The following is a 12,767-nucleotide window of genomic DNA, read 5'->3' on the forward strand; positions in this document are numbered from 1 at the left end:
TATATAAAATCCAACTCTAAACTTATGATGATGTTGGTGATTCTAACAAAATGTGGGATATCTTTAGACATATATCGAGCATGGTAGGGATACTGCGACACATTAGGTAAATCTCGCATTTTTCTATTTTGTTATGTCCATAAAAGAGATTCTAAGCCATAAGGAATGTCTCATCTTAGACAACAGCAAATGTTTTGAGGGCAATGGATATAAGATGATTACTTCACAATTAAGTATTCCAAGGTGGGAGTAATCCAGGGATTGGTGACCTAGACCTCCTGGAAAGTTTTTGCTCGACAATCAAAAATAAAATCGTAAGTTTCTAGCCGGAATAGGAAATAATATTAATCGGCATGAGAGGTTGGATGTTACAAATGGAACTAGCGCCACTTAGATTTTGCTCTACTTATAATGGTGGGCCAAACCTCATCAGGCCGGGACGATGAATCCCAAGTGTATTTGTGACACCTTAAATGATTCTCACATTTTTTGCTTTATTACCAAACTACTAAATAGCTCGAGTCTAAATCTATTTATATCTATCTGAAAATGAAGATTTCCTTTTAAGATTCGGTAAGATTCTAAAAGCTTATCTTTTAATTCATTCTTTTAATTCAGGGTCTTGAAAGCTCCTAGAGTTGATCATGTTGGCATTAGGCACTTATATTCGGAGGTTCGTCACTTTTGTGACGGTTTTGCGACCGGTCGTCCATTTGTATCATCTTTGTTCCCAACATATATTCATTGTTATAAATTGTTCTCTTGTTTTATGATTTACATTTACAATCTATGTTTGTTGGTTGTATACATTTTGGAAACAATCTGTATGTGGCTATATTGATATTATCTTTGAGGTTTCGATCATGATTTTTCAATAATTTCATGGTACTTCTCCTTTGTATGGATGGTTCCATCACAAAGATTATTGAATATGTCCTAATGAAGAAACAAAATTATGGAGGTCTCTTGTTAAAAAAAAGCAATATGTATTAGGCACACAAAATAAAATTCATTTTGAGAAATTGTGAGGCACACAGAAGATAAAAATCCATGCATCAAAAACATACGTACTATGAACTATTTTGGAGAACTTTGTAACAGATGGATCAGTTTATCCAGATTAACCACTGATGAACCAGATGGAAAGGTGCATGCCTCCTTAGCCTTGTTCTTCCAAGCAATGGCGTTCTTTCTCATCTCATTTCCCCTTTCTCCACTCATCAACTCGATCACTAGCTTCGAAACTTCATCACTCTTTACATCGTTGTCAATCTCCATGGCAATCATCCACTTGTTGCAACTCCACCAGCAATTCGGTTGTTGGTCAGCGAAAAACGGCCAACAAATCATTGGGACTCCGCTAGAAATACTTTCGATCGTCGAATTCCATCCACTGTGCATTAAAAACCCCCCTATTGATAGGTGATTTAGAACTTGTTCTTGGGGGCACCAACTAGCCAATAACCCTCTATTGCTTGTCTTCGCCAAAAACTCCGGCGGAAGCACAGCAGAATCACCAATCACAAGGTCAGGTCGTATTATCCACAAGAATGAATAATTGCTCTTAGCAAGTCCCCAACAAAACTCGACTAGTTGTTGAGGTGTCATCACAACGACACTACCAAAATTTACATAAATAACCGATAATGGCTCTTTGGCATCTAACCATTTTAAACAATTAGGATCTTCTACCCACAAATTTGATTTGATGGAATCTAGAGACTTATCACTAATATTGTTCTCAAGCAGACACAAAGGACCAATACCATAGCAAAAAGGGAACATTAAAGAGAGTGTGTCTAGAATATCATATTCTAGCTCATCAAAAGTGTTGAAAATAATGGCCGATGCTGATTTCGCTCTCTCTATTTCCCTTTGTGAAAATCCAACCAAAAACTCGTCACCAGGATGGATAATGAAACCGGTTAATCTCTTAACATCATAGTTTTGTTAGAAAGGTATTATATATATGTTACTTAGCGGTTACAAAGTACGAGGACCAAAGTTGATAACATGGAAGATAGAAACTACCCTCATAACCGAAAGGGTGTGTCTCTCCACACACACCATTTCGAATCGGTATCAAGGCAACACAAGGGAAAGACGCAACTGTTGGATCGAGTGGACTAGATTCGACATACCTCTTCATGATTCAATCACAACCACATATCCAAGAGACGTGTCCTTTCACGAAGAGATGCAACCATTCACTCGTACCCGTAGAAAACTATAAATAGGGACATGTAGATTCATTTGTAACTTAACACTATCAATTCGATATTGTATATACATTCGGTTATTATCAAGTTATTCAAGTTCGTTTGTTATTCAAAGTTATCACGCTCATTAGAGATCAAGATCCGGTTCGGGCCAACAAATTGGTATCAGAGTATCAGGCTCTAGGCGTGGGAATCGCAAGGCATCGCCGGGAATTCGCGATCAGGTTTCAATTTCGTTTTAATTCGCAAAAGTTTCATTTCAGAATTTATTTACGGTTCTAGTGTAATCGGTTTGAACCGAACGGTTAGGAATCTAAGTTTTGGTTTTGATTCCGGGGTTTAGTGCGAATTAGTTTGTTTCGGTTGTTTGATTATAACACGATTCGGGTAATCGGGGTTATTAAGATCCATTGAAACCAAAAGAAAGTTTATTAGAAGTGAAGATTATTCGGCAGGAAGATATGTCAGGAACATCCGGACAAAGTCCGATAATAATACAGAAAGAAGGAAATTCTCTTTCCCAGTTTCAGTGTCCGATTCTGAAACCAACAAACTATACGGTTTGGGCTATTCGTATCAAGACGATTCTTGAAGCGAATGGTTTGTGGGAAACGATTGAACCGACAGAAAATGCAACGGTAGACACTAAGAAAGATAAGTCTGCAATTGCATATCTGTTTCAAGCAATACCAGAAGACGTTGTATTGCAAGTTGCAAGTTGTAAAACTGCAAAAGAAATTTGGGATAATCTAAAGGTTAGACACGTTGGCGTTGATCGGGTACAAAAGGCGCGTATGCACACGCTGTTGTCAGAATTTGAATTGTTGCAAATGAAGGATGACGACACTATTGATTCATTTACTGCAAAGATTAATAGTATCGTTACCCGAGCAACTGAAGTAGGAACGACATTGAGTCAACCGAGTCTAGTACGCAAACTCCTAAATGGCGTACCGGATAAGTTTACTCAAATCGTTGCCTCTATGGAACAATACTCCGATCTAGAAACCATGACGCTAGAAGAAGCGGTCGGAAGACTAAAGACGTATGAAGAACGACTCAAGTTAAAGAAAGGAAATCAAGGAGAAAGCCAAGATAGGCTTATGTTCACACATCATGATAACAACAGAGGAAGACAATCTGGAAACCGCGGTTGTGGTAGATTTAACCAGACACGTGGAAATTGGCGAAACAACGGAAACAGGAAAAGTCCCAGAAACGAAGGATCTACATCTAGACCTAGAAACGGAAATTCTAGAAATTGGAGAAAGTTTGCAAGAACCGACCTAAGTAAGATCCAATGTTTTAAGTGTCAGAAGTATGGACACTTCAAGAAGGACTGTTCTGAGAAAAACGAAGTGCAAGAACATTCAAACCTCGTCGAGGAAGACGAAGCACCCGTATTGCTAATGGCAATACAAGAAGAAAATGTTCAAGAGAAGGCTCTGCTAAACGAGGAACATATAAAACCAACAAGCTACGCCTCAGAAAATGAAAATCTATGGTACTTAGACAACGGGGCCAGCAACCACATGACAGGAGTGCGAAGTCACTTCAAAGAATTAGATGAAACGGTGACAGGACAAGTACGGTTTGGTGATGGGTCACACGTAGAAATCAAAGGCAAAGGTTCAATACTACTGGAATGTCTGAACCAAGAACAAAAGATTGTTTCACAAGTATACTACATTCCAAGTCTGAAAACCAACATATTGAGCCTTGGACAACTTACAGAAATAGGTTGCAAAGTGGTTATGGACGGAGATTTACTTACTATCCGAGATCGAAATAGAAAGCTACTAATGCGAGTCAAGAGAATGAAGAACAGGCTGTACAAAGTCAAACTGAAAACGGGAAAACCAATCTGCTTACTATCAAAGACCGAAGACATAGCATGGTTATGGCACGCAAGGTTAGGCCATTTACACTTCGACGCTATTAAGGAAATGACTCGTAAGAACTTGGTACATGGAGTTCCACAAATAAGTCATGCTAGTCAAGTCTGTGACGCATGCTTATTAGGAAAACATAGTAGGGCACCATTTCCAAATCAGGCAAAGTTCAGATCCTTAAAGCCTCTGGACTTAGTCTATGGGGATTTGTGTGGTCCTATAACTCCACCAACACACGCTGGGAAGAAGTATATATTCATACTTATAGACGACTACACTCGCTACATGTGGGCATATTTACTAACTTCCAAGGATCAAGCATTCGAAACATTTAAAGAGTTCAAAGAAAAAGTGGAAAATGAAGCGCAGACCAAGTTAAAGATGCTAAGGACGGATAGAGGAGGTGAATTCACATCGGCTGAATTCAACAAGTATTGCAAATTCAACGGCATAGCAAGACAACTTACAGCACCATATTCCCCACAGCAAAACGGAGTAGTAGAAAGGCGAAACAGGACGATGTTATCCACTACTCGCAGTATGCTAAAGGCAATGAACATGCCACAGAACTTTTGGGGTGAAGCAATACGACACGCGATATACGTACTAAACAGGGTTCTGACAAAAGCCCTGGTGAACAAGACACCATATGAAGCATTGAAAGGAAGGAAGCCAAATTTAGAACACTTGAAGGTCTTTGGCTGCACTGCTTACGCTAAGGTACTACCACTTCAACAAAAGAAGTTAGATGATAGAAGTGCACCTATGGTTTACCTTGGAATAGAAGAAGGATCAAAAGCGTACAGATTATATGATCCAGCTAAGAACAAGATATGTGTCAGTAGAGATGTAAAGTTCATGGAAGGTCAACCATGGAACTGGAATAGTTATATAGAAACGGTAGATTCAGGGAATCCCGAATGGACAAACTTTGTCATTCAAGAAGACGATATACCACTAGAGTTAGAAGAAAATGAACCAAGTAGTCCAGGCAGTAGCGGGCCACAACATGATGATTCAGGAGGAGATCAGACAGAAGAACCAGACTCCTATGTAACCCCGTCAGCACATTCAAACAATCAGAACTCAGCAGGAAGCTCAAGCAGTTTATCAAGTGGAGGTCCATCTACCTCTGAAAGTACAACAGATAGTATTAGCAACACTCCAGTAAGACTAAAAAGTCTCGAAGACCTGTATGAAGAAACAGAAGAAATTCAAATAGATCCACATGAATTATTTCTCGCTGAAGAAGAACCAAGGAATTACAAGGAAGCATCTAGTGACAAAAAGTGGATTGAAGCAATGAAGGCTGAGTTAGATTCAATAAACAAGAATAACACTTGGAATTTGACGGAATTACCAAGTGTTCACAAGGCAATAGGCTTAAAGTGGGTATTCAAGACTAAGAAAGATGCAAACGGAAATATTGTCAGACACAAAGCAAGGCTAGTTGCAAAAGGATATGTTCAGCAACACGGAATAGACTTTGACGAAGTCTTTGCACCAAGAGCACGTATGGAAACAGTACGACTAATGTTGGCTTTAGCAGCATATCAAGGTTGGGAGGTACATCATTTAGATGTGAAATCTGCATTCTTGCGCGGAGACCTCAAGGAGGAAGTCTATGTATCACAACCAGAAGGCTTTATAAAGCCAGGAAATGAAGGAAAGGTTTACAGACTATCAAAAGCACTGTATGGATTGAGACAAGCACCAAGAGCTTGGAATACAAAGTTAGATCAAACCCTAAAGTCACTTAACTTCAAGAAGTGTACTTTAGAAAACGCAATCTATACAAGGACGAGTGAAGCCTCTACGTTAATAGTTGGAGTCTATGTTGATGACTTGATAGTCACTGGAACATCAAAGAAGGAGATAGACATCTTCAAATCTCAGATGAAGAACAAATTCGATATGAGCGATCTAGGATTGCTAGCATATTATCTGGGAATAGAAGTAATTCAAGCAGGGGGTGAAATAGGCATCAAGCAGACAGGATATATCAACAAGATACTCAAAGACGCCGATATGTTATCCTGCAACGACACAAAGACACCCATGACTCCAGGAACTCAATTAACAAAGACTGAAGAAGGAGATCTAGTAGATGCAACACATTACAGAAGCCTGATAGGTTCTCTCAGGTACTTATTGCATACAAGACCAGATCTATGTTACCCAGTCAGTCTACTTAGTAGATTCATGCAAGAACCAAAGGAGCAACACTTGAAAGCAGTAAAGCAAATACTACGTTACATCAAAGGAAGTAAAGAGCATGGAATCATCTACAAGAAGCAAGGAGGATGTAAGATCACAGGTTATAGTGACAGTAGTTTTGGAGTTAATACAGACAAAGGAAAAGGAACAACCGGTCTGGTATTCTACTTTGGAGAATCACCTATAACCTGGTGTACACAGAAGCAACAAACAGTGGCACTATCATCATGCGAATCAGAATTCATGGCAGCCACTGCAGCAGCATGTCAAGCACTATGGCTTAAAAGATTGTTAAGTGAAATCACAGGCTTGAAGGAAGAAAAGATAACACTCAGAGTAGATAATGTTTCAGCAATAGCACTCATGAGAAATCCAGTCTTTCACGGAAGAAGCAAACACATTGACACACGCTATCACTTCATAAGAGAATGTGTGGAAAACGAAGACATCACTGTGGAACACATAAGTGGAGAACTACAACGGGCAGATATACTAACAAAAGCTCTAGCAAGGATCAAATTTGCTACAATGAGGGAACTGCTCGGAATACAAGACTTGAAGCAACTCATGGATGTTCGAGATTAAGGGGGTGAATGAAACCGGTTAATCTCTTAACATCATAGTTTAGTTAGATAGGTATTATATATATGTTACTTAGCGGTTACAAAGTACGAGGACCAAAGTTGACAACATGGAAGATAGAAACTACCCTCATAACCGAAAGGGTGTGTCTCTCCACACACACCATTTCGAATCGGTATCAAGGCAACACAAGGGAAAGACGCAACTGTTGGATCGAGTGGACTAGATTCGACATACCTCTTCATGATTCAATCACAACCACATATCCAAGAGACGTGTCCTTTCACGAAGAGACGCAACCATTCACTCGTACCCGTAGAAAACTATAAATAGGGACATGAAGATTCATTTGTAACTTAACACTATCAATTCGATATTGTATATACATTCGGTTATTATCAAGTTATTCAAGTTCGTTTGTTATTCAAAGTTATCACGCTCATTAGAGATCAAGATCCAGTTCGGGCCAACAGATAACTCTAACAAAAGGTGGAATGTCCTTTAGACGTATACCGGGCATGGTAGGGATAAAATCAACAACCGTATCCAAATACCCATTTACTAAATAACTAGCATCTGTGGAGAAAAAGAAAATTTGATACAAGTTAGCAGCTAATATGTTAAAAACTTATAATAAAAATGGGGAAATCACGAAAATGTACATTGACCAAAGCCTTTTGTTAAAATAAATATGGGATGCGTCTGTGATAGGAGATCGAATCACCAAAATAAATGCATCTGATGCGTTTAAGGTACACTCTTTGGCTAAGTGGTAGAGGCTCTTGCCTTTTGGAGAAAAGCCAATCAAAATTGGACACGTGTAAAGGATGCATCTAGAAATGTAGAGGATGCATCTAGGATGAACACCTGATGCGTCTAAAAATGTACCATAGGTTTCCGCGCTTCATTTTTTCTTTTCCGTCACGATTTTTAAACGAACATAACTTTTTCATACGATAGTATTAAAAAATAAACAAAATTAAAGATAATAAAATTCTCTTTAGTTTGGTGTAAACTTTATTTAAAAGTATTAACGTATGAAAGTTATGCCTATTTAAAAATCGTGGTGGAAAAGTGAAGAAAATGCCAAAGGTTGATGACATATGTCGAATCTTTACTGGCTTACCTGTAGAGTCTACCTTAGACACATCAGGTGGTCATGGATTGCCACGTAGGACTATGGAACCACCGCTACGCCGCCCCCTTTTGCAAACCATGGTGGTTCGCATGGTTTATTCCATTGTAACCATGCCCCTCTTTCAATTAATTAGGGTATTGTGATTGGTGGGAGAGGATAGTGGAGGATAGTGGGGGTCATAGTCCACACCATATGGGGTGGGGACGTGGGATGACATGGCGCTGACGTGAAAGGTGGTGGTGGTTATTTAGGTCATGACCACACTACATAGCGTTATTATGGTGATTCATCTACGGTAGACACATCCCATGTTTATTTTCACAAAAGGTTTGGGTCAATGTTTAGTTTCTTGATTTTCCCTGTATCTATTTGTATACAAAAGATTCTTCCTTTCCAGAAAATAAAACACAATATACGTTAACCGAATATTCCAATGAATTTATACAGTTCATGATTGCAAACAACTTAGTCTCCAATGATGTTCTATGAGATATTTTTTCTATATCCTCAGAAATGTAATAGCTTTATGAGAAATATCTTACTTAGTTATCCAATAAATTGATAAATTATTTACCTTTGAGGGGCATCAGACCCTTTTGTATAAGAGTGGGGTAGTGATCATAACATATGAGAGAACCAGCCCCAGAGGTCCAGAATAGAATTCCCGGAATATCTAACTCCTCGGCGGCAGGGAGGGTGAAACCCATAAGGAAGTCGGCCACGATGCAAGTCACCGGTGAATAAAGGGTACTCGCTTTATAGAGGACACTTTTAAATGGACCCAAACTATTTTCATGCAGGGATTTGAGAGTAGATGTAGTATCCTGAGTGGCTTCCGGGTTTTCGGGTGGTGGAAGACTGTCAGAAATGGTCTCAAAGTGGAAGGAAGGGAGATCGTGTAGGACGGCGGAGCCCAGTGTTCGGAGAAGGCGTTGGTGGCTAAACTCGGTGTTGACAAAGGTGATAAAGAAGCCTTTGGAATGGAGGATTTTAGCAAGTTTTAACATTGGGTTAATGTGACCTTGTGCTGGGAATGGTATGCACACCACATGTGGTTGGTTTTTTTGTGTTGAATCCATGGATGATAAAATAAAACTCTCTCTCACACAAACACACAAAAACAAAAGCAAGGACACCAAATTCCAAACATGTAGGCTGGTTTATAAGGGAAAAATACAATCTGTTATTATTATTAGTTGATATAATGGTAAGAGTATGACGTAATTTGTTTTGTCCATGTTGATAAAGTAATTTGTTCAAACCCTGGAAGGTATGATAGATAACCACAATTATTTTTGAAATCATATTAGATTATTAGGTAATGGAAAACCATTTATATTTTTTCATCTAATTTGGGGCTATCACAGTAGAGGCATACAGGTTCAATTCTAAAAAAAATACTTGTAATTTTTTAAGTCTGCAAATGATACATGTATGTGATTAGCGACTGGAGCAGGAGTTATCCTCAAACTCATTTAAAAAAAATCTATTGAAGTGAGCTCGAGAAAATAAATAATTAAAATATTAGAAAATACAAATTACCTACAAAGAACTTGATAAATGGTTTGGTGAATGAAAGTAGTAAATTCGTCGCTTTATTTGACAAACTCAATTTTTTTAACGGCAAATTTGCATTACTAACGGACTACTAGAGTACCATCATATTACCAGCGGAACCACCCGATCATATTCATCTCCATTAGGCTATAATGCCTATACACCAATTCAGGAACAAACCCAATAAATCTGAAAAAAAAAAAAAAAAAAAAAAAAAACCCTCTTTTGAGAATCGAAACCAGGACCTTATGGTCATACAAAAATTCATTGGTCAGGCAAACGAAACCTTATCTGCAACATTGTTGTCAAGAATTTGTTGGTCAAGAAAGAGAAATGGCTAGAGAGTCTTGCAAGATTAAATTCGTTGGTACCCAAAAGAAATCACCAAATTCGCTTCTCATGCAAGTAAAGTGGGGCAGAGATTCCACTGGCCAAAGCGCAACAGAATCACCTATTGTTAAAATTATTATATCATCAATTTCTTAATCCAAAGCTTTCTTCTAACATTTTCTTTTCTTTTGTCTTGCATATGGGTCTATTTCTCTGCTGGGCTGCATGCGTAAAATTTGAGATTCTTGGGCTTGTAGTGGACTTATTGAAGCTATTCATGTATGCCTTTCAAGATGGTATTTCCCCTAATCTTGCGTTTTTTCTGCAAATTAGGAAGTCGTGTACCCAACTTTTACTTTGGTCTCTTTCATGTCAGCTGCTGATCACTGCTATCCAAAGGTTTGTAATAGGCGCCAATCATTCGTTAGTCTACTGATTGACAATAGATTTCTTGTGATATTGGGAACCACAAGAACATTTTGTAATGGTATGTTATGCAATTTAGAAGTACCGATATTTGATACAGTAACGATTGACCATTACCGAAAGTTACTGTTGGACATCCGAGACATCATCACCGTCTGCATATGTATTACCATTTGCAGCGGAAGAGATAACATATTTTGCAGACATGATTAACGAATGTGCAGAACAAGAAAGATTGAACGAAAACTAATATTAAATGGACACTTTCGGTTTTGGAGGGAAAATGTCTTGGTGACCGGCAAACATTTGCCGGCAGTACATATATATACATTACATATGGCGGTTGGATTTGGCGGGTAACTGCCTTATAATGTAGTTTAAATATATTTACCCGCTTATCCTTTTAAACCGCTTATCATGCTTCCCCTAATATACTAGTTATCAGTTTACATATCATACATATACATAATGTTCGAATAAATATACATAACATAACTAAAGTTTAACATATGTTTGTATTTCCAACACAACCCCCTTAAACTTTGGTTATGTTGGAACCCTTCTCCATTACACTTCGATTTGCATCTTCCATTGCCTTCTTCATGTACCCAAAGTTGAAACGCTTCCTTCTTTTGTGCAAATTCCAGTTATCCTCCCAACCATTGCTAGCAAAGAGTGCAAAATGTGTCGAAGTAGAACCTGCACCTGCATAAACATTATCGGTAATTCCATTCTGATCCAGTTCTTCACTCCGAGTCTTTCGGTGTTTGTCTCCTGCTAATTTATCGACTTCATTTGCCATATCTTTCACATGAACTTCCTCCTGTATCGACTTGAATTTGTAGTAATATTCGAGTACATCGAGATACATAGCATATACCATTCTCATGTAATCTCCATCTTCATATCCGAAACCTAAGTCCCGGGCTATGATTGGCCATGTGTTTTCAGTTGTTACTTCTCGGTATCCACCATCCCTTGCTACCAGAATATAGAGACTTAACAGATCTATCTTCTTTTGATCCATAGTGTAGGGAGGGATAGGCCTTGAGATAATTCCCATATATCCATTCAGAAACCACTTGACCATTTCTTCGAATTTCTTTTGTAAAATAACTCTATACTTGAGTACGTATTCACGATCATCAAGCATGTTTATCAGAGCCTTGCAATCGCCGAAATCACGAAATTCTAATGATTTTAAAATCATTAAATTCCAGTCATCTTCTTCTTTCTCCGATACATTCAGCGATTCAAAATAGGAATTCAAATAATCGTTTTTGAATTCATCATCAATTCCACACATATTTTGTAGCCTCTCTTTCTCTTTTAATCCCAGTTCTTCCTCTTTCGATAGCCCAGTTATCTCATTTATGGAATTCACCACCGGAGATGAAAACATAGGAAAAATTTTACATGAACCACCGGATATTTTCTGACCGTGAAACCTTGGAGTGTTAATTGTTCAAGACTTAGAACATTTCGATCAATATCCGGTGAGTAAAATACACTGGGAATTCTCAGCGTTTCATTTCCTGTTTTCATCTCCACAATTCCTACTCCGTGTATGAATATAAAATTATTCATACCGGATTTCGTTTCAACACCCATGATGTGTTTAACCCTTTTGAAAACATCAATATTACCCACATAATGATAATGATGATGAAAACTTGAATTAACATACCAGATGTCCTTCCATTGTCCACCGTCTGTCCCCGTGACTATCATCTCATCATGACAGTGAACATCTTCATTCTGGGTTCTTATTCCGGCATTGATCGCTTGCCGAATTAGTTGTAACTCTTCATCGTTCTCCTTGGCTTTACATGCGTAAATTTGATGACCAGGCAAGTGACAGTAATAACATAAACGTTCTCGTCGGGATCTTCGTTTTCTTTCATTCTTCTCATCAAAACAATGTTGACATGGCATTGTTGTGACTGTTGGTTTAATTTCTGCATCGGATCTAGAAGTGGCTCTGATACCACTATGTTGGACATCCGAGACATCATCACCGTCTGCATATGTATTACCATTTGCAGCGGAAGAGATAACATATTTTGCAGACATGATTAACGAATGTGCAGAACAAGAAAGATTGAACGAAAACTAATACTAAATGGACACTTTCGGTTTTGGAGGGAAAATGTCTTGGTGACCGGCAAACATTTGCCGGCAGTACATATATATACATTACATATGGCGGTTGGATTTGGCGGGTAACTGCCTTATAATGTAGTTTAAATATATTTACCCGCTTATCCTTTTAAACCGCTTATCATGCTTCCCCTAATATACTAGTTATCAGTTTACATATCATACATATACATAATGTTCGAATAAATATACATAACATAACTAAAGTTTAACATATGTTTGTATTTCCAACAGTTACATAAGTGT

General features: G+C 38.3%; 1 protein-coding gene across 1 annotated transcript; it reads right to left on the minus strand.

The window, feature by feature from the left end:
- Positions 1–969: 969 nt before the first annotated feature.
- LOC110942238 (7-deoxyloganetin glucosyltransferase-like) lies at positions 970–9,161 on the minus strand. The gene is made up of 3 exons (XM_022183986.2): positions 8,623–9,161; positions 7,384–7,486; positions 970–1,912 (listed from the first exon to the last, which is right to left on the minus strand). The coding sequence occupies exons 1-3, from the start codon at positions 9,125–9,127 to the stop codon at positions 1,078–1,080; spliced, it is 1,443 nt and encodes a 480-aa protein (XP_022039678.2). The 5' UTR covers positions 9,128–9,161; the 3' UTR covers positions 970–1,077.
- Between the last annotated feature and the right edge of the window lie 3,606 nt (positions 9,162–12,767).

The sequence above is a fragment of the Helianthus annuus genome, chromosome 5, assembly GCF_002127325.2.
Source record: "Helianthus annuus cultivar XRQ/B chromosome 5, HanXRQr2.0-SUNRISE, whole genome shotgun sequence".
Taxonomy (NCBI): Eukaryota; Viridiplantae; Streptophyta; class Magnoliopsida; order Asterales; family Asteraceae; genus Helianthus; species Helianthus annuus.